General features: G+C 42.6%; 1 protein-coding gene across 1 annotated transcript in view; it reads left to right on the top strand.

The window, feature by feature from the left end:
- The first annotated feature begins 6,975 nt into the window (after positions 1-6,975).
- Positions 6,976-21,735, top strand: part of LOC138980733 (probable methyltransferase-like protein 24) — a 40,286-nt gene continuing 25,526 nt past the window's right edge. Inside the window, exons 1-7 of the mRNA XM_070353638.1 lie at positions 6,976-7,266; positions 9,950-10,059; positions 14,781-14,855; positions 16,539-16,595; positions 17,218-17,288; positions 18,132-18,260; positions 19,048-19,122. Of these exons, the coding sequence (XP_070209739.1) occupies positions 9,958-10,059; positions 14,781-14,855; positions 16,539-16,595; positions 17,218-17,288; positions 18,132-18,260; positions 19,048-19,122 (509 nt within the window). The 5' untranslated portion in view covers positions 6,976-7,266; positions 9,950-9,957. The remainder of the gene's footprint in view (positions 7,267-9,949; positions 10,060-14,780; positions 14,856-16,538; positions 16,596-17,217; positions 17,289-18,131; positions 18,261-19,047; positions 19,123-21,735) is intronic.

Below are 21,735 nucleotides of genomic sequence, written 5' to 3' on the forward strand. Positions count from 1 at the left end.
CTCTCTCTCTCTCTCTCTCTCTCTCTGTCTGTCTCTCTCTCTCTCTCTCTCTCTCTCTCTCTCTCTCTCTCTCTCTCTCTCACACACACACACACACTCACACACATACTGATGTCATCTGACTTACTTGGTATCACAAAAGGTGCTGCCTTGCCGGTTTTTGCTGAAAAATAACTCCGAGACAATTAGATTCAATGAATACAATGATACAAGTAACCGGCAAGTCATAAATCCAAGAAGGTGTGGGGACCGACACAAAATAGGCTGGTTGTGGGGTCCGTCACAGAGAAATTAGGTCGAAAGTGGGGTCCGACAAAGAAAGTGGGGACCGACACAATGAATTATGGGAACCGTCGCGCCTACGTCACAAAAGTGTGGGGGGACCGAACACAGCCAATTTCACTGATTACTTTTGTTGTTTTTATTATTACGGCTGTTTGGATGGCCCTACAATCTTGAAACTTGGGCTGTCTGCTACAGACATGTTGAACTTTTTGCTGGACCACGGACAGTTCCAAGCAGGCATTTTTTGGTAGGATATTTCTTGCCGATGCTACGAATTATGCAGTTTTGCAGTAAAGTGGAAGGCATTCTACCTAATAACGGCTAAAATATCAAAAACCTTCAATCCAACAGCACCTAGGCATGTAGTGTAAACACTCACAGATCTAACAAGACCATTCTCAGAGAGCAACATTGCGTAATACTACCATAAATGGATGTTTTGTCCGCGAATTTTGGCGTGTGGGAACCGAGTGGGAACCGAACACAAAGGGTCAGGGCACCGAACACAAAGCGTAGGGGAACCGTCACAGTGTCACCGGTGTGATAGTGCACCATTACGAAGGAAGGGAGGTAAACGCTGAAAACCTGGAGAATATGAGAAGATAAGGAAGAGTTACTTATAATGGTGAAATGAACACAAAAACCAAAATCGATTCAGCGCTGCGCGCTGAGAGCACGTGTTGAAATATCTCATCGATGATATTGTGTCCGGGGTGTAGCTGAATACGGTGTCCACATTTGAAAAAGATCCACCGAGAACTTTGGCTTTGGTGTGTCGGTATGGGGGCCCGGGTAGCTGAGGTGGAACCAAAATAGCTGAGGTGGAACCAAAATCGGTTCAGCGCTGCGCGCTGAGAGCACGTGTTGAAATATCTCATCGATGAGGTTGTGTCCGGGGTCTCTCTGAATAAGCCCACCAAATTTGAAGCAGATCCATCGAGAACTTTGGCCGTGCATGGCGAATACACAAATACACAAATACACAGATACACAGACACACAGACACAAGTCGTATATATATATAGATAGAAGTACTGCGTTTGCACGCTACCCCGAGACGAGCGTAACCCGTCTCGGTTTTGGTTTAAACAAGTTTATTCAGTAAATTCCATTGGTACTATTACCGCATACATGAAATAAGGAACATGGAGCACAACAAGCTAAGCTTATGAGCGTACTCTTAAAAGCAAATGAAATTTGGCGGACGATTTTAATATAACAAATTTGAAATAATGTCAAAATAATAATGGTAAATTATGGTAGACAAACATGTAACAATAAAAGTGAAAACAAAACCAACAAAAAACAACAAACAAAAAAAACCAATGCTAAACTAACAACAGTACTCACACGCGCTCGCACACTCACTCGCACACACACGCATACAATGACTTCCACATGGTTGAAAATAGAATACTACCAGAACAAAGAAATGTAAACAGTACTGCACATGGTGGATGAGATAAATGCATTCATTATTCAAAACGTTTGCTTAATAAGATAAACCTGAATAACTGGTCAAATATCAATGCATTTTCGCTGTCTGACTTGTCTCTATTGCCATACAGAAAATCATCAGCGGTTAGCAAATCATAGTTGGGCAGTGTTGACAAGGTGACTTCACGTATTTGAAGAGATAAGGGGCAATGAAAAATATAGTGCTCCGCATTTTCAACAGGATAACCACAAGTGCATGACGGGTCGGGAATTAAATGTCTGTCAAATAGATCACTATTTAGATTGCTGATCCTCAATCTCAGTCTGCAATGGATAATTTCTGATTTTCGATCAGATGTGTATAGATACGAGGGAACAACAGAATCATCAGAACTAATACGTTTTTTAAATAACCCAATAGAATCAAGTTGTTTTACAGTATCTGGAAGCTCATTCCACAGGGAAGTCGAAGACAGAAAAAATGACTTTTTATACAATTCAGTTCGAGAGTGGGGAGTCTGTCTGTCAAGTGGTCTTCGTCTATGGTAAGGGTTCACAGAAGCAACGAGAGGAGGCAGACGTTCTAGTAAGTATGGTGGCACGCGTGCATTAACTAATTTGGAATACAAAATCAATTTGTGTCTTTTTCGCCTCTCCTTCAGTGTTGTAAATCCTGATTCATCGTACAATTTTTGGTGACTCGTGCCACGAACTGCACCTATAATGGTTCTTATGGCATCAAGATGCAAGTTTTCTAATAAAGTAGCTAATCTGTCAGAACAGTTATCCCAAATGACGTCAGAAAAATCAAAATGGGGAATAATAAAAGATTTATACATGAGTTCAAGTGCCTTTCGGCTAAGGCGATACTTATAGGACCGAAAACATGAGAGAAGAACACGTACTTTAGATATAATTGACTGAACATGTGATTCCCATTTGCAGTCGCTCTGAATCAGTACACCAAGATGTTTGTGAACGTGGTTTTCTCTCAGAACTGTTCCATCAAATACAAGAGGAAGGGTTTCAGGCATTCTATTTCCAGAAAAGGTCATCAAATCTGTTTTTAAATTATTGAAATTAACTTTCCATTTTTCCGCCCAGTGTGCAATTTTGGCTAAGTCTGCATTTAAGATCTGTGTCCGCGTGTTTGCATCATTTAGAGATAAATACAAACTGGTATCATCAGCAAAAAGTTTAATGACAGATTCGATATTAATGACAATATCGTTAATGTACACAAGGAACAACAAGGGCCCCAGAACAGAACCTTAGGGAACACCTGAACAAACACGTCCGTATGTCGATTTCCTGCCTTGGATAACAACGGCTTGTAACCTGCCTGTCAAATAATCTTCAAACCATTTTAATAAAACACCTCTTATGCCTATAGCATATAATTTATGCAACAAACCCTTGTGCCACACTCTGTCGAAGGCTTTTGATATATCACAGAAAACAGCCTGAGTCGTCAACTGCTTATCTAAGGATTGACAAAAATCGTCATACATACTCAACAACTGAAAGCTAGTTGAATCACCAGGAATAAACCCTGACTGAGAAACCGTTAATAAATCATTCTCTGTGAGATATCGAAAAACATGGGCTTGAACACATTTTTCCAATACTTTTCCAATGCAACTGAGTAATGAGATCGGACGATAGTTACTGCAGTGTTCTTTTTCACCTTTCTTATAAATGGGATTCACATGAGCTACTTTCCAAATTTTCGGAAACTTTCCCTCAGCCAACGATCTCTGGAAAAGGGTTGCAAGCGGATTTGAAATAATACAAGCAGCAAGTTTAAGAAGTTTATTGTGAACCAAATCAGGACCTACTGCTTTCCTAACATCGAGGTTGTTTAGAACAGCGTACACCATTTCGGTAGTTATCACGAGAGGACTAATGGAGATGGGCTCTTCTTCAACTGGTGGAACGTCATCATCATGACCTTGTATATGCGACTGTCGTAGAAATGCTTCATTAAAAATCTCGGCTTTGTCCTCTGCAGAGTAATACACAATTCCATTGCTTTCAATCGGCGGAATCTCATTTGTACTCATTCCTTTCTTTTTCAAAAAAGAGTTGACTACCTTCCACCAGTCTTTATTGCCAAAATTATGAGGTGACAATATTCTATGTTCTAGTTCCCTAATGTGCTCTTCTTTCCTTTTTCTTATAACATCAGTCAAATTATTTCTCAACCGTCGGAAAAGAGACCAGCACCATACAGTATCCAGACGTTTGGCTAATGCGTGAATATATTGCTTTTTCCTAATCAACTTTTTGATTTCCTCGGTGATCCATACAGCATCGCGAGTATTTACATGAACAATAGAGATCCCATCCCCTCGGGTTGTGCTTGGTCCAGGATTAGGATGGATATCACCACACATAAACAACAATAAGCAAATTGCAATAGATATGGTTTGAGATGTAAAATTCACAGAATCAGCACAAAAAATGAGTGAGGTGGCATATTTCCACATCGAACCAGCAAAGTTCACAGCAATGTCGTAACAACACATTGGGTCGTTACGAGTAAGCTTCCGGGCAGGAAATAAAAACAAAAACAACGCAAGAGACAAGCCAGCACTACCACGAACGAGAATAATCATAAGCGACTGGATATTTCCCTTGTTAAGAAAAGATAGTTTATACACAGATAGCGCTGACGCAACAGGGAGATAACTTCCCACACTGGCTCTGTATTGAGACAGACTACACCCACCCATCTAGGTCACAGCTCGTTGCAAAAAATCAAACAAGGCAGAGCCAAGGGTGTGAGACAATCTCCCCGACACGTGCGCCCCATCCTTTTGCATCAGGCATGAAGTCATTGTGGACAACAACAAACAACAACAAGCAAACAGACACACAATCAACAACGTCGACAGTTAAAGTCAACAATCAAAAACAATCGAAAACAAAATATTTAGACACGCAGTCTCGCGTGTTAATGTAAGATATAGGGTAAACTAAGGTATCAATCAAAGGTAACTATTTCAAAAATAACTAAAAAAAATAACTAAAACAACCAGAGATAATAGAAGAGAAAGTACTGCCACTTGCTCTCTTGAACAACATTTAATGTTCACATGCAAGACAAAGGGTAAAATGCTGACCGCATTAAATTTTGTCGTTTGGCCTGTGGTCTTTTAATACGTGCACAAACTAGGGCAGGCGTGGCACACCTGAAGAGACACGCAGACCAGCATAAAAGACACGTGAAAATACGTGAACAGTCCTCGTGCGAAAACGTGCACAAATAGCTGGTGGCAAAAGGAAACAAGGCGCCGAGTGAGCAAAGGCAAAGTTGTTTGACACAACGGGTGCAACGGGTACATGTTCATAGGTACATGATTTTATCATCATTTTGTTTTTATCATCGAATCAGGTACAATGTACAATGTCCATCGAGAACTTTGGCCGTGCATGGCGAATACACAAATACACAAATACACAGATACACAGACACACAGACACAAGTCGTATATATATTTATTCCCCCCTCTGCTTCTTTACCTCTGTAAACTTGTAGGGGTAGTTATTTTTCGATAATGACCCAGCAACCAAACAAATAACGACCCAGCAACAGCCTGAATCCTCGATAGTGCAATGGGTTGAGAGGTTGTTCTGTTTCGGTACTACTTTTTGCGACTGAAAAGTTCAGAACGCTCTAATGTACGAAGTATACATCTCTGGAGCAAACAATACAAACATACCGCATTTAAATTAACAACTACAGGCCTGAACACATGAATCTCCATATAAAATCCATGAGTTCGGTTGTTTTCTGAATCTCATCTGCCGTGGCTCAAGCCGTTCATCACAAGCAATTTCCCAAGACAAGTAACTCATACTTTGTCTAGCGACAAGAGTAGTTCCCCTTCTTTTCACTCAGTTCCTTCGACAACAGACTGCAATCCGACGGTCAGTTTTCAACAATATTTCATTTAATAAACAGATCACACGCAACCAAATGCACACATCTCATCAATTTAAACAACATAAAGGGGTTTCATACACTATTTTCCCCGGAAAACTGAACTTCATACAGTTTTTAACGTTGGAACACGGGTGCAAAAGTTCGTCTGCTAGTCCCATTTGACGAAAAAACATTACCCTAAGCGATACCAAAACATATACAGAACACACAATATCTGCCTTTGCCGCCACAGCAGAATAACAGCATATCTGTGTACTTGATTTTAGCCTAAAATAGGAAAACTGACAAGAAGTGTTAACAGAATGGAATGATTTGCACGGAACTATACAACCGCGCATTAATCGATCGCCTGCGCAGGTTGACTGGTTGAGAGAATAGGATTCGATCAAACTTTCGCAAAAAAACTCCTCTTTTCTTTGAATAACTGAAGAAAGGAGGAATAAAGAGGTTACACACCTCGTCTCAGTGATTATCAAAAATAATGGTCTCAGTTCGCGGTCATGAAAAAGCTCGCTAAAGCTCGCATTTTTCATGATCCGCTAACTTCGACCATTATTTTTGATAATCACTGAGACTCGGCATGTAACCTCTACATAGATAGAAGTACTGCGTTTGCACGCTACCCCGAGACGAGCGTAACCCGTCTCGGTTTTAGGGTGTGGTGAGCCGAGACTATCTTAAATATTATAGTCTCGGCGATGACTTTTTTTGTGTGTTTATCTGTTACTTTGATGCCGACAGCTTGACTAAATGCTTTTATATCGCTACACGCGACTTGTTATGTTTTGTTTCGATATGATGCACAAGAAACCCTGTAAAAATGGATTTGCACGCCTGTGCGTAAAAGCGATCCACCAAAAACTGTACGGAGGACAATGTAAGTGAGCAGTAAGTATAAAGCTCTCACTCGGCTTCCTATACTTTCAAACAGCGACAGCGAAGAAGTCTAGTTGTCTGGTCTCGGCCATCAGCTGAACGCAGCCAAATCAATAATGCTCTTGTCAGGAAACTGGAAATGTGGTGAATTGTGACCCTCCACCACGGAATGAGTCGCATGTCACCTTTGCATGATGTTCATATTTTTACATTTTCCTAACGAGTTGTTTATGCTCTATCCAGTGGTGAAACCCGTTTTAGAAAAGAGCGAAAACTGTTTGAGTTATAAGCCTGTGACAAAGGTGACCCTCACTGTTACGCAGAACCGCGCGAGGTGACATGCGACTCATTTCGTGGTGGAGGGTCACAATTGTTCTGACTGCGGTGTGGGTGTGGCAATTCCACAAGTGTCTTGTGTTCGCTGGAATCGCAAGGCTCAGGCTCATTGTTGCTGCTTTCTCACTTTCTCGCACATGATTCACGAGGATTGACCCGTGTAGTGTGTTGTGTTCGCCGCTGGAATCGCAAGGCTCATGGTTCCAGCTGCTTGCTCAGTATCTCGCATATAATTCAGGAGGATTGATCCGTGTGGTGTGTCGTCGGCGCTGTGGTTCTTGTTATACAGTGTCCACTGTTTTTTGTCGGACTGTGGATTACGGGCGTGATCTCGTGCAACAAGAAAGAGGAGATATTGAGGGACACAGCAAGGTGTTCAATAGGTGAAGTTTGTATGTGTGAGTCAGAGAGTGTGTGTGTGTGTGTGTGTGTGTGTGTGTGTGTGTGTGTGTGTGTGTGAGTGTGTGTGTGTGTGTGTGTGTGTGTGTGTGAGCCGGTGTCTGTGTGTATGTGTCTGTGTGTAGGGGGGAGAGGGAGAGCCAGCGTGTGTGTGTGTGTGTGTGTGTGTGTGTGTGTGTGTGTGTTTGTGCCACGATGTGTGTGTCAGTGTTACACGCCGAGTTCGCTGAAGCTCGCATTTTTCATGTTCTGTTAATCTTGACCAATATTTTTAATATCCACGGAGACAAGGTTTTTGTGGAACAATTTGATCGAACCCTAATAACTCTGCGCAGGGGAATGATAACAATACGCAGCTGTATTATTCTATGAAAATCAGTCAATTCTGTTAACACTTCATAGCAGTTTCTTTGGTTTATAACGCAACTAATTATAAGTACATATTTTTTTGCGCTCTCTCACGTTCTCCTTGTCTCTCTGTATCGCGCATTGAATCGAAACGTGTAAGAAACGTGGCCGTTTCACGACACGCAACATTGATCGTCGCTGTTGAAACACTAGCAGTAAATCTTCCAAGCGTTTCCTGTGAGCCTTGTTGTCTGGTGTCACAATCATAATGTCAATCTGCATCTTTGGAATTTATATAGGCATCGGGACGATACCTGTTGACAGGCAGTCTCAGTGATGTTTATATTGGTAGGATTTGTACTGTGCATGCAAGGAACGTTACTGTTGTACGTTCTTTTGTGTTATGTTGTATGTTGTCTGGTGCTGTGATATTATGAGTTATGTCTGATATGCTGACTGTTAGCAAATGATAACAGACATGTCGAGAAATCAGATATCAAGCATGAGCCTTCAGTCGAATGCTGATATCGTTTGTGAGACATGTCTGTTATCATTTGCTAACAGTCAGCATATTAGAAATAACGGTTTTATTACCGTTTATTTCGACCAAAAGAAATCTCGAAGCGACCCCGCGAATTAGACAGAACAGCTGCAATACATGGAAACTTGAGCGCTCCTACCTGATTATGTCTGTCAGTCAAAGAATTCTCGTGACCTGGGTCAGCCAATTAGAGTCACAGACCTGACGTGATGAATATTCACAGGTCAAATGCATTTGACACACAACAATCTCACAACAGAAACCATGTTGAACATGCGTTTCGTTTGCTTCGCTTTTTCTTGTTGAACAGAGAGCGACAGATTTAGAACGGACTCCAGACGGATGGGAAATCAGGTAAAGATACATTTGACGTAAAGCGAGTGACACAATTTCACTTGATTTTTCTGAACTTTGATAATTTAGATTTCAAGTGAGCGGGTCGGCATTGCACACTCAGAGGGTGGGTGGTGCCTTGCTGTTCCGTAAAGCACCCACCGACAAAATTCGCTTTTCAGTATTTTTAGATAAAGAGAGCATTATCTCTCAGAATTTGAGCTGTCTTTCTTTAGAATAAATCACGCTGATATTGTTGATTTAAATTGTTACTTTGTCTTGTTTATTTTTAGCGTGATTAACAAAAAAAGGTCCCTGCCTGAACGTTATCACATTTAGAGGGTCACCTAATTAACCCTAACCCTAACCCTAAAGATTCGCGCAATAGCGGCCCCGCGCAATAGCGGCCCGCGCAATAGCGGGCCGACCCCCCTAATATCCGTCCTGATTGATCAAACAGCCATAAAGGGGACCGAATTGGTAATAAATGTGTGTAACAGTAAGTTATCAAAACCAGGACAATTATAAAATTCCTGAACATTTCAGTAAATTTGTAAATTTCCCGTTTTACTCAGGGATTTTGTAAATTTCCGAAAATTCTAGAAAATGTGTTATTTTCCAGAAATTTGCTTGCCGTTTTGTAATGAATTTGATAAATAGGAACAATAGTTTTTGTAAATTTGTCTTTGTATCGGTGAGTACAGTAATCCTTTGTTTTTTTAACTTTGTTCATCTTACCACAGTCACTTCGTTGTTTAGATTTAAATTTGAATAAAAAGAGTACACAGCAGTAACCAGATTAGTTCTTTCTTTATCAATATTTCGGCAGCGACAAACTGCCTTCCTCAGGATGCATGGTATGATGACAGTACGGAATGACGGCACGAGATGTACAGTGTAAATTTGTCAAATTCTAGTAAATTTTAGTAAATTTGTCAAATTCTAGTAAATTTTAGTAAATTTGCCAAATTCTAGTAAATTTTAGTAAATTTGTCAAATTCTAGTAAATTTTAGTAAATTTGTCAAATTCTAGTAAATGTTAGTAAATTTGGCAAATTTTAGTAAATTTGTGTACATTTGTCAAATTCTAGTAAATTTTAGTAAATTTGTCAAATTTTAGTAAATTTGTCAAATTTTAGTAAATTTGTGTACATTTGTCAAATTCTAGTTAATTTGTGTAAATTTGTCAAACTCTAGTAAATTTGTGTAAATTTGTTAAAATCTACAGACTCACAGTCACAGGAAATTTGTAAATATACACCACACCCCAAAACAAAGAGACTGTCAACGTTCCAAAATTACATATTTGTAATCAAAGTTGATATATTTGTGACTGTAATGTATTGTTTTGTCAATAACAAACGTTCCTACAACTTACCTTAGTTTCTTGTTTTTTGATTCTATACACCTCACCACAATGTCTCTTTTTGTCTATGTCTATGAAGTGAGCAAAATGCTGACCACCACTGCACGTTGGCGTGTGCTGGTTCTGGCTGGAGCCTTCGTCATGGGCTGTGCTTTCGTCGCCCTCTTTGTTTCGCCATCTTCTTTACAGGTAATTTTATTATTTTTTTATTTTTTGTTCATACATGTACTTTGTAACCGCCCGACACTGCATGGCAATGTTTCCTTGTTTTTGTAAGGACAGTAAAATGTTGAGTCTTGTTTTGTCCTTTCTTGTTATAACCCTATTCGCCACCATTACCAAGTGTAACCGCCCAGCAATATTTATTGACATCAATCACCGATTTTTCAAGCACGACCGATTCCACGAGTCTTGAGTCTTGAGACTTGGTTAAAGAATGAACACAGGTGACCTTTCCTGACCTTCTGTCGACGGCCCCCAACAGAACAGCCTGGAGAAGGGTTTCTGCCTCTTCTGTCCTCAACGTCCTCCCGACCACTGTCCCAGTCAGAGGACTGATGATGATGATGATGATGATGATGATGATGATGATGATGATGATGATGATGATGATGATGATGACGATGATGACGATGCTGCTGCTGCTGCTGTTGATGATGATGATGATGATGATGATGATGATGATGATGATGATGATGATGATGATGATGATGATGATGATGGCGATGGCAATGATAATGATGACGATGATTATTGATGATGACTTGTGAATGTTTGGCTCACCTGAGTAATCAGTAATGGGGAAATCAAAGCAATGACCAGCGTTATGATGTACTGCCGGCCGGGCGGCCGTCCGTGACCATAAACTAGATGGTTTGTATTTTCCCGGATGTTTTTGAAGCTAGATAATGGAAGGGCGCTGGTTCTGAGCGACGCTTAGTTCTCGAGATAGGTGTGACCACATGACGTCATTTATACTTTCGTCATCGAAGATCTTTCGTATTTCAATCAGTGTCATTTCCCAGTTCTGTGTTCTGAGGTCGTTTTGACTGATTTGACAAGTTGAGAAAACAATGACATTTCATTTTTTCGAACCAACTTAATATGAAAAGAAAAGAAAGCGTGCAGAAGTATGTTTGGGTCTTGCAAGACTTTATGACCAACGATTTCTCCCTTGGAAGAAAATGAAGATGTCTGCTTTTCGTCTGCTTTGAAGGTAGGGAGATTTTACAGCGCACACGGTAAATTGCAAGAAATATTGGACAATAATGTTGTTATTCTTCTTTCTTCGAAAGACTGACATCCGTGTGTCAAATGAGACCAGACTGTGTTTTATTGTGCCACAGAAAGTCGTGTGTCATGATTTATGACTCACTGTCAAGTAGCGTAAAACATCGATACATTTTGTGCGGAGAGCATGCGTTGACGTGTCGTGTCGTTACAAGTACTGAGCATTTGCTATGCTGAGTGTGACGCCGTTACAAGTACCGAGCATAATAATATGTGATGCTGATTGTCACGTCGTTACAAAACCCGATCATTTGTTATGCTGAGTGTGACGGCGTTACAATAACCGAGCATTTGCTATGTTGAGTGTGACGCCGTTACAAGTACAGAGCATTTGCTATGCTGAGTGTCACGTCGTTACATGTACCGAGCATTTGTTATGCTGAGTGTGACGTCGTTACAAGTACCGAGCATTTGCTATGCTGAGAGTGACGTCATTCCAAGTACTGAGCATTTGCTATGAGTGTGACCTCTTTACCAGTACCGAGCATTTGCTATGCTGAGTGTGACGTCGTTACAAGTACCGAGCATTTGCTATGCTGAGTGTGACGCCGTTACAAGTACCGAGCATTTGCTATGCTGAGTGTGACGTCGTTACAAGTACTGATCATTTGCTATGCTGAGAGTGACGTCATTCCAAGTACTGAGCATTTGATATGAGTGTGACCTCTTTACCAGTACCGAGCATTTGCTATGCTGAGTGTGACGTCGTTACAAGTACCGAGCATTTGCTATGCTGAGTGTGACGGCGTTACAATAACCGAGCATTTGCTATGCTGAGTGTGACGCCGTTACAAGAACCGAGCATGTGTTATGCTGAGTGTCACGCCGTTACCAGTACCGAGCATTTGCTATGCTGAGTGTGACGTCGTTACAAGTACCGAGCATTTGTTATGCTAAGTGTGACGTCGTTACAAGTACCGAGCATTTGCTATGCTGAGAGTGACGTCATTCCAAGTACTGAGCATTTGCTATGAGTGTGACCTCTTTACCAGTACCGAGCATTTGCTATGCTGAGTGTGACGTCGTTACAAGTACCGAGCATTTGCTATGCTGAGTGTGACGTCGTTACAAGTACCGAGCATTTGCTATGCTGAGTGTCACGCCGTTACAAGTACCGAGCATTTGCTATGCTGAGAGTCATTCGATCCGCGGTACCGGGTGTTACGTCAGTACCAACTGATAAAACATGCACTAACTAACCAAGAGATGTTTACACAAGAGTAGACTTTAACATATATATTGACCGAAGTAATTCATAGTTGGTGTACATTGACTTCACCTTATATGCATGACTTGTTCACAAAGTGGCAAGTTTGTAGGTTAATTGGTTTGACTTTTGTGCAATATAAAAAAAAGTTTCCAAATGCGGAGATCGACTCAACAGTACGAGTTTTGAAATTGAGCGGTAGCCAAGCTAACCCAATATAAGCCCTCCAAAGTGTTACCTTTGGGGTTATCTAAAGAACCTAGTAAACCATAACCTACATTCGACAAACATTGACTTGAGTACAGCAATTACAGGCATCATCAGAGCAGTTGATGATGTCACTGTGTGTTTACCCCAGCATGACAGTGTGGGACCTATAGTCATACTGGCATCAAGCTTTACCCCAACATGACAGTGTGGGACCTATAGTCATACTGGCATCAAGCTTTACCCCAACATGACAGTGTGGGACCTATAGTCATACTGGCATCAAGCTTTACCCCAACATGACAGTGTGGGACCTATAGTCATACTGGCATCAAGCTTTACCCCAACATGACAGTGTGGGACCTATAGTCATACTGGCATCAAGCTTTACCCCAACATGACAGTGTGGGACCTATAGTCATACTGGCATCAAGCTTTACCCCAACATGACAGTGTGGGACCTATAGTCATACTGGCATCAAGCTTTACCCCAACATGACAGTGTGGGACCTACAGTCATACTGGCATCAAGCTTTACCCCAACATGACAGTGTGGAACCTATAGTCATACTGGCATCAAGCTTTACCCCAACATGACAGTGTGGGACCTATAGTCATACTGGCATCAAGCTTTACCCCAACATGACAGTGTGGGACCTATAGTCATACTGGCATCAAGCTTTACCCCAACATGACAGTGTGGGACCTATAGTCATACTGGCATCAAGCTTTACCCCAGCATGACAGTGTGGGACCTATAGTCATACTGGCATCAAGCTTTACCCCAACATGGCAGTGTGGGACCTATAGTCATACTGGCATCAAGCTTTACCCCAACATGACAGTGTGGGACCTATAGTCATACTGGCATCAAGCTTTACCCCAACATGACAGTGTGGGACCTATAGTCATACTGGCATCAAGCTTTACCCCAACATGACAGTGTGGGACCTATAGTCATACTGGCATCAAGCTTTACCCCAACATGACAGTGTGGGACCTATAGTCATACTGGCATCAAGCTTTACCCCAACATGACAGTGTGGGACCTATAGTCATACTGGCATCAAGCTTTACCCCAACATGACAGTGTGGGACCTATAGTCATACTGGCATCAAGCTTTACCCCAACATGGCAGTGTGGGACCTATAGTCATACTGGCATCAAGCTTTACCCCAACATGGCAGTGTGGGACCTATAGTCATACTGGCATCAAGCTTTACCCCAACATGACAGTGTGGGACCTATAGTCATACTGGCATCAAGCTTTACCCCAACATGACAGTGTGGGACCTATAGTCATACTGGCATCAAGCTTTACCCCAACATGACAGTGTGGGACCTATAGTCATACTGGCATCAAGCTTTACCCCAACATGACAGTGTGGGACCTATAGTCATACTGGCATCAAGCTTTACCCCAACATGACAGTGTGGGACCTATAGTCATACTGGCATCAAGCTTTACCCCAACATGACAGTGTGGGACCTATAGTCATACTGGCATCAAGCTTTACCCCAACATGACAGTGTGGGACCTATAGTCATACTGGCATCAAGCTTTACCCCAACATGACAGTGTGGGACCTATAGTCATACTGGCATCAAGCTTCACACCAGTTCGGACAGCTATGCGAATATTTTGTGGGATTCTTTCTTGCGTTTATTGCGCATGATTACGTCGTTATGAATATTAAAAGTCATACAGGCACACAAGGTTAAGCCTATTAAGGACTAGCCTGAGAAATATTATTTATTTTCTGTATTGCAAGTGTTCGTCTGTTTGTCCACTACCGCTAGGTCGAAGATCAGTGACTGCAACGTTTTGTTTTGTCACAATTAGACGTTACTATAAGGCACACAAAAAAATAGTCTGTTTACGGTATCCCGACCGACTGTATTTTTTCGCGCGACCCTAGACTTTTTTGGGGCATTTGGGGGAGAAAAAAAAATTACAAAAAAATTACAAAAAATTTAAAAAAAAAGTCTTTGTTTTTTGGCAAAATAGCTTAAAAATATGTTTTTTGGGGGGAATTTAAAAAAAAAATCCCGACCTACCGACCCTATTATTGTTTGCCTATGTTACCGTAAACAGACTTTTTTGTGTGTGTGGCTTAACATACCTTGCTTGATTTTTGATTCTGACAAACGCTTGCCGTTGGAACAGCGGACAAGTGAAATGATTTCATCTCCTCTCTGTTTCAGACCAGCTTGAGTGGCACAGGACAAAGAGGAGGAGAGGCTGACGTCATCAGTATGCAGGCTCTATCCGGCTCACAGGTAGGCAACACCCTTAACAGCGAACACCGACCATAGATGTTCTACTCATAGTTTGTGATTGATTAATCAATGGAGAGCGGAGGGAGGGGGGGGAGAAGGGGGTGAGAGAGGAAGAGAGAGAGGGTAGGGTGTGTGTTTGTGTTGTGTGTCAGAGTAGGACGATATGTACACCATGTAGACTTACCAAAAATATCATGGGTTCACATGAAAGGGAACGTATCTTTATACACACTTTCACGTTATTGCCGATTCCGTGAACTCGTCAACATTTTTGCCCATTTTGCGTAATCGGCAAAAAGAGAGAGAGAGAGAGAGAGAGAGAGAGAGAGAGAGAGAGAGAGAGAGAGAGAGAGAGAGAGAGAGAGAGAGAGAGAGAGAGAGAGAGAGAGAGAGAGAGAGAGAGAGAGAGAGAGAGAGTCACTATTGACGATTTCGCGGAATGGGCAAGTTTTAGAGGCCTTTACGCGTTTTAGGCAAAACGCGTTTTTTTTTTGCAGAGAGAGCGAGACAGAGAGCGAACACACTCACACACACACACACACACACACACACACACACACACATACACACACACACACACACACACACACACACACACACACACACACACACACACACACACACACACACACACACACACACACACACACACACGTTTAGCCCATTACGCGAAATGGCCAACAATGTTGCCGATTTTTTGGCATTTGGAAAAAAAAATAAAAAAAAAAAATAAAAAAAAAAATAAAAAAAAATCCCTATTTTTTGTTGTTGCCTATGTTACCGTAAACAGACTATTTTTTTATTTGGCCTTACGTGAATTCGGTACGACATACTTATCCACTAATAACATACATGATGGGACGTTTGAAATAATGGCACATTTTATCAATGAACAATCCCTGTGATTAATGTATGGAAATGAAAATATCCCAGTAGCCCACGAACGCACATACACATACTGCGAAGCATTTGTGGTCAGGGGACCGGGTATACAACTATCCCGATTCAGTTATGCAGTTGCTTCCCTTGCAGGCACTTTTGTCGATAAGGCATGTTTCCGTAGCAATTAAGATAGAAATCGAAAAGACATTTCGGATGATGATAAACACGCGATGTTTTACTAGAATTCTGTCCTTCTCATGTATACAATCATGTTAATTAAAGCAAACTCAGACTGCTGAGGCATTTACATGGGATTAAAGCACTCTTCCTGTTGCGAATACATGGAACATATTGCACAGAAAGTGGTACTGTCCAAATGACACGACGCTGTTATTACGTGGTGTTTGGTCGGAGTTCGATTCAACTGAGTGATTCCGGCCTTCATTTTGTTTTACACAAACTCATGATGATGTCTGACATAGTTTGCTAGTGACGTGTCTTTTTGTGCATGATGTGGTGATCTACCTGATCTAAATTTAGATCCAAAAATAGGTACCTGCCGGGTCCGAGTACGAAATTAATTCGTAAAAAAATCGCAGTTCTTGACTCTTTGGGTGCAAGTCAATGAAAACTTGGTAGTTCTTCTAACGGATAGCTGCCTGAGGTATGACTAAAAGCCCCAGGGGCTCCGTGCACCTGGATTTGACAAGTTCAGTACCTTTAAAGAAGGAAATTCCAATATTCAATCGATACAATTGTTTTAACTACATAATAAAAAAAAAAATTCCCTTCGATTTTCAGTTAAACGACGGCTGGAAGGAACACCCGGATCTACAGATGTTACGGAGCTACGGCGTTGTGAGTATTCAGCTATTAACGGAAAGATCACATACGCGAATAGTGCCGTGGGGGAAGGGGATGTGCTCTAGCTCTTCCCATAACCAGTGAAACCTCTACGTACCGACCTTGACAATGCCCAGGAAATTCGGTCGTAATGTGGAGGGGTCGTTGTTAGGAATAACACGTTTTGGACACTTAATTTCAACAATCTTCTATCCCTCACTCATACTAATCCTGGTCGGTTCTGCAGAAGGGAGGTAACAGGGAGGTAACTGGTCAGCATTTTAATCCCTTTTTATTTTGCGGCAGTTATATCCCTTGTAACAGTGTGATTATATCATTCTGCAAGAGCTTGAATACCTATCCCCACCCCCTCCGCATACCAGTCTCATTTGCGTGTTAAACACACACACACACACACACACACACACACACACACACACACCACACACACACACACTACACACACACACACACACACACACACTCGCACACTCAGACAGCTAATGTTCCACAATTCAGATTAAACAAACAAGAGTAGTAGGGTATTGGAACGTTTAAATATTGACAAAACATAACGTTACATTTCCTGGTGTGTCGACTCAGTCAGTCATATCGACAGTCTTCGTTGTATCACCAGGTTGAAAATATCCCAGACGAAGACACGCTGAAGACGTACAACCTGAAGCAGCTGAGCGCTATCTACCACAGGTACGTGACGTGTACTGTGAAACCACGCTTTTAACTCCTTGCCTCCCAGGTATGGATATATCCGCACCCACTCATATGGCTCTATCTGACCAGGTTCGGATATTATCCGCTCAGGCTGTTAGTTTCAGTCGCTTCCTGTAACGTCCATCTAACGCCTGCATTCCAGCGTGTGGATACACAGTTACTACACAGTTACTACAATTCTGAGTGACCTGCTGCAGCACAGCTGGTCTCGGCTAAAAAAACCACCTTGGTCAACATAGATGGCGTAGAAAGTGTTAAGACCTCCACAAATCTGAGAAAATCGTGTCTTCAAAAACAGGGAATCTTAAAATGGGGTTAATTTGACAGAGGTTATGAACAGAAAGTCCGAGAAAACAAGGTCATATAAAAGAGGGGAGTCTTTAAAATGTGGGGCTCTTAAAAGGGATTTCCATTGTATAAAAAGGCGGCCATTCCTTGTCACACATTGCCTATGGGATAAGATTTGGTCGCAAAAGCTAAATCTCGAATTTTGTTATGATCCGCATGCTGTTATTTGTTTGTTTAATCCAACTAGCTGTAGGCTACCTGTTTGTTTCGAAAACGTTTACAGTAATTTCTTCGAACCGTCTTTGATGAATAATTTGTTTGGCCGTCTTGTATATTAAAAACACACACACACACACACACACACACACACACACACATCACACACACACACACACACACACACACACACACACACACACACACACACACACACACACACACTATTGCACACATTCTCTGTTTGTTCTTCGGTTGTTTGTGTCATGATTGACTTCTCTTTTTGAACTCACATAACGTCTCGCACTGTTTCAGCTACCTTGACAACAACGACATCCGGTGCCACCGGAAGCTGCGCATGGGCCAGGTGGGGGATTGTGGGTGGGAAGTGTGTGATGACTTCGAATGGCGGCCCATCCGACCTTGCATCATCTATTCTTTCGGGTATACATTATTTTTCTGAGTTTCTGTCAGTGTTTGTATACATATAAGGTCTGGGTGGCCGAGTGGTAACGCACTTGCCTCGGAAGCGAGAGGTTGCGAGTTCGACCCTGGGTCAGGGCGTTAGCAATTTTCTCCCCCCTTTCCTAACCTAGGTGGTGGGTTCAAGTGCTAGTCTTTCGGATAAGACGAAAAACCGAGGTCCCTTCGTGTACACTACATTGGGGTGTGCACATTAAAGATCCCACGATTGACAAAAGGGTCTTTCCTGGCAAAATTGTATAGGCATAGATAAAAATGTCCACCAAATACCCGTGTGACTTAATGGAATAATAGCCGTGAAAGGTGAATGCTCGCCCTAATAGGCTTGAGGTTTGCTGGCCGATGTGAATGCGGTGAATGCGTGATATATTGTGTAAAAAATTCCATCTCACACGGCATAAATAAATCCCTGCGCCATGAATCCGTGGTTGAAAAATGTGCCCGATATAAATTGCATAAAATAAAATAAATAAAATACATAAGAGTATCGTCTTTCTCGCGTACCCGATATCAACACATGCGCTGACCAGCACAAATGTATGAGTTACTCTCCAGAGCTGGGTACCATTTTGTGACATGAGTTAAATTGTCAGGCCTTTAAATAATTATAACGTATATGAAATAGCAATTAGTATGTATTCTTCTTTTTTTCTCATAAGAACTCAATATCGATACTTAAATTATACCGACTTTCAACTAAAAACATCGCATACGTGTTTGTCTTCATTGATATTTCTATATGTTTCAGAATTAACTACGAGTTCTCATTCGACGATGACGCAGCCAAAATCTACGGCTGTGTCGTGTACTCCTTTGATCCGAGGTAAAATACGTCATTATAGAGATTTAGGAGAGCACTCGAATGAAAAATAGGACGTAACGATTTCGTGTCAGGTTTGCTCCCCATGTGAAAGTCCTTTCCCCCCACACAAACAAAGTTCATCTACTATATGAGTTGTTCTTCAGTACAGTAGTTGCCGCTTATAAAAAAAACCACCTTGGGACCGACCAAAAGTGTTTTTGATAAGCGGCGTTTTTAATAAACGGCTGCGTGTTGAACATGTCCATCAGTAACGAAAGGTAAGAAGACCGACGCACGCATACAAGCTAAACTGATTACACCGTACAACCGTTTTGAAACTTTACCAAAAGCACTTTAATGACAAATAAAACCGATTCAGAATATGTACATGTAACGCACATCACAGTTTGCCGAGGCATTGTTCTATGGGCTGTGTGCGCAAAAAGTCACGGATCTCCCCTCCCATAGTGTCTAACTTGGCAGCGTGTTCAAACCCCTCCTCTCAAGTCCCATAGTGTCTAACTTGGCAGCGTGTTGAAACCCCTCCTCTCAAGTCCCATAGTGTCAAACTTGGCAGCGTGTTCAACCCCCTCCTCTCAAGTCCCATAGTGTCTAACTTGGCAGCGTGTTCAACCCCCTCCTCTCAAGTCCCATAGTGTCTAACTTGGCAGCGTGTTGAAACCCCTCCTCTCAAGTCCCATAGTGTCTAACTTGGCAGCGTGTTGAAACCCCTCCTCTCAAGTCCCATAGTGTCTAACTTGGCAGCGTGTTGAAACCCCTCCTCTCAAGTCCCATAGTGTCAAACTTGGCAGCGTGTTGAAACCCCTCCTCTCAAGTCCCATAGTGTCTAACTTGGCAGCGTGTTCAAACCCCTCCTCTCAAGTCCCATAGTGTCAAACTTGGCAGCGTGTTGAAACCCCTCCTCTCAAGTCCCATAGTGTCTAACTTGGCAGCGTGTTGAAACCCCTCCTCTCAAGTCCCATAGTGTCTAACTTGGCAGCGTGTTGAAACCCCTCCTCTCAAGTCCCATAGTGTCAAACTTGGCAGCGTGTTCAACCCCCTCCTCTCAAGTCCCATAGTGTCAAACTTGGCAGCGTGTTCAAACCCCTCCTCTCAAGTCCCATAGTGTCAAACTTGGCAGCGTGTTGAAACCCCTCCTCTCAAGTCCCATAGTGTCTAACTTGGCAGCGTGTTCAAACCCCTCCTCTCAAGTCCCATAGTGTCTAACTTGGCAGCGTGTTGAAACCCCTCCTCTCAAGTCCCATAGTGTCTAACTTGGCAGCGTGTTCAAACCCCTCCTCTCAAGTCCCATAGTGTCAAACTTGGCAGCGTGTTCAAACCCCTCCTCTCAAGTCCCATAGTGTCAAACTTGGCAGCGTGTTGAAACCCCTCCTCTCAAGTCCCATAGTGTCTAACTTGGCAGCGTGTTGAAACCCCTCCTCTCAAGTCCCATAGTGTCAAACTTTGCAGCGTGTTCAAACCCCTCCTCTCAAGTCCCATAGTGTCAAACTTGTCAGCGTGTTGAAACCCCTCCTCTCAAGTCCCATAGTGTCAAACTTGGCAGCGTGTTGAAACCCCTCCTCTCAAGTCCCATAGTGTCTAACTTGGCAGCGTGTTCAAACCCCTCCTCTCAAGTCCCATAGTGTCAAACTTGGCAGCGTGTTGAAACCCCTCCTCTCAAGTCCCATAGTGTCAAACTTGGCAGCGTGTTGAAACCCCTCCTCTCAAGTCCCATAGTGTCTAACTTGGCAGCGTGTTGAAACCCCTCCTCTCAAGTCCCATAGTGTCAAACTTGGCAGCGTGTTCAACCCCCTCCTGTCAAGTCCCATAGTGTCAAACTTGGCAGCGTGTTGAAACCCCTCCTCTCAAGTCCCATAGTGTCAAACTTGGCAGCGTGTTCAAACCCCTCCTCTCAAGTCCCATAGTGTCTAACTTGGCAGCGTGTTGAAACCCCTCCTCTGAAGTCCCATAGTGTCAAACTTGGCAGCGTGGTCAAACCCCTCCTCTCAAGTCCCATAGTGTCTAACTTGGCAGCGTGTTGAAACCCCTCCTCTCAAGTCCCATAGTGTCAAACTTGGCAGCGTGTTCAAACCCCTCCTCTCAAGTCCCATAGTGTCTAACTTGGCAGCGTGTTGAAACCCCTCCTCTCAAGTCCCATAGTGTCAAACTTGGCAGCGTGTTCAAACCCCTCCTCTCAAGTCCCATAGTGTCTAACTTGGCAGCGTGTTCAAACCCCTCCTCTCAAGTCCCATAGTGTCTAACTTGGCAGCGTGTTGAAACCCCTCCTCTCAAGTCCCATAGTGTCTAACTTGGCAGCGTGTTCAAACCCCTCCTCTCAAGTCCCATAGTGTCAAACTTGGCAGCGTGTTCAAACCCCTCCTCTCAAGTCCCATAGTGTCAAACTTGGCAGCGTGTTGAAACCCCTCCTCTCAAGTCCCATAGTGTCAAACTTGGCAGCGTGTTCAAACCCCTCCTCTCAAGTCCCATAGTGTCAAACTTGGCAGCGTGTTCAAACCACCTCCTCTCAAGTCCCATAGTGTCAAACTTGGCAGCGTGTTCAAACCCCTCCTCTCAAGTCCCATAGTGTCTAACTTGGCAGCGTGTTGAAACCCCTCCTCTCAAGTCCCATAGTGT

The sequence above is a fragment of the Littorina saxatilis genome, linkage group LG11 (genome assembly GCF_037325665.1).
Source record: "Littorina saxatilis isolate snail1 linkage group LG11, US_GU_Lsax_2.0, whole genome shotgun sequence".
Classification (NCBI taxonomy): domain Eukaryota; kingdom Metazoa; phylum Mollusca; class Gastropoda; order Littorinimorpha; family Littorinidae; genus Littorina; species Littorina saxatilis.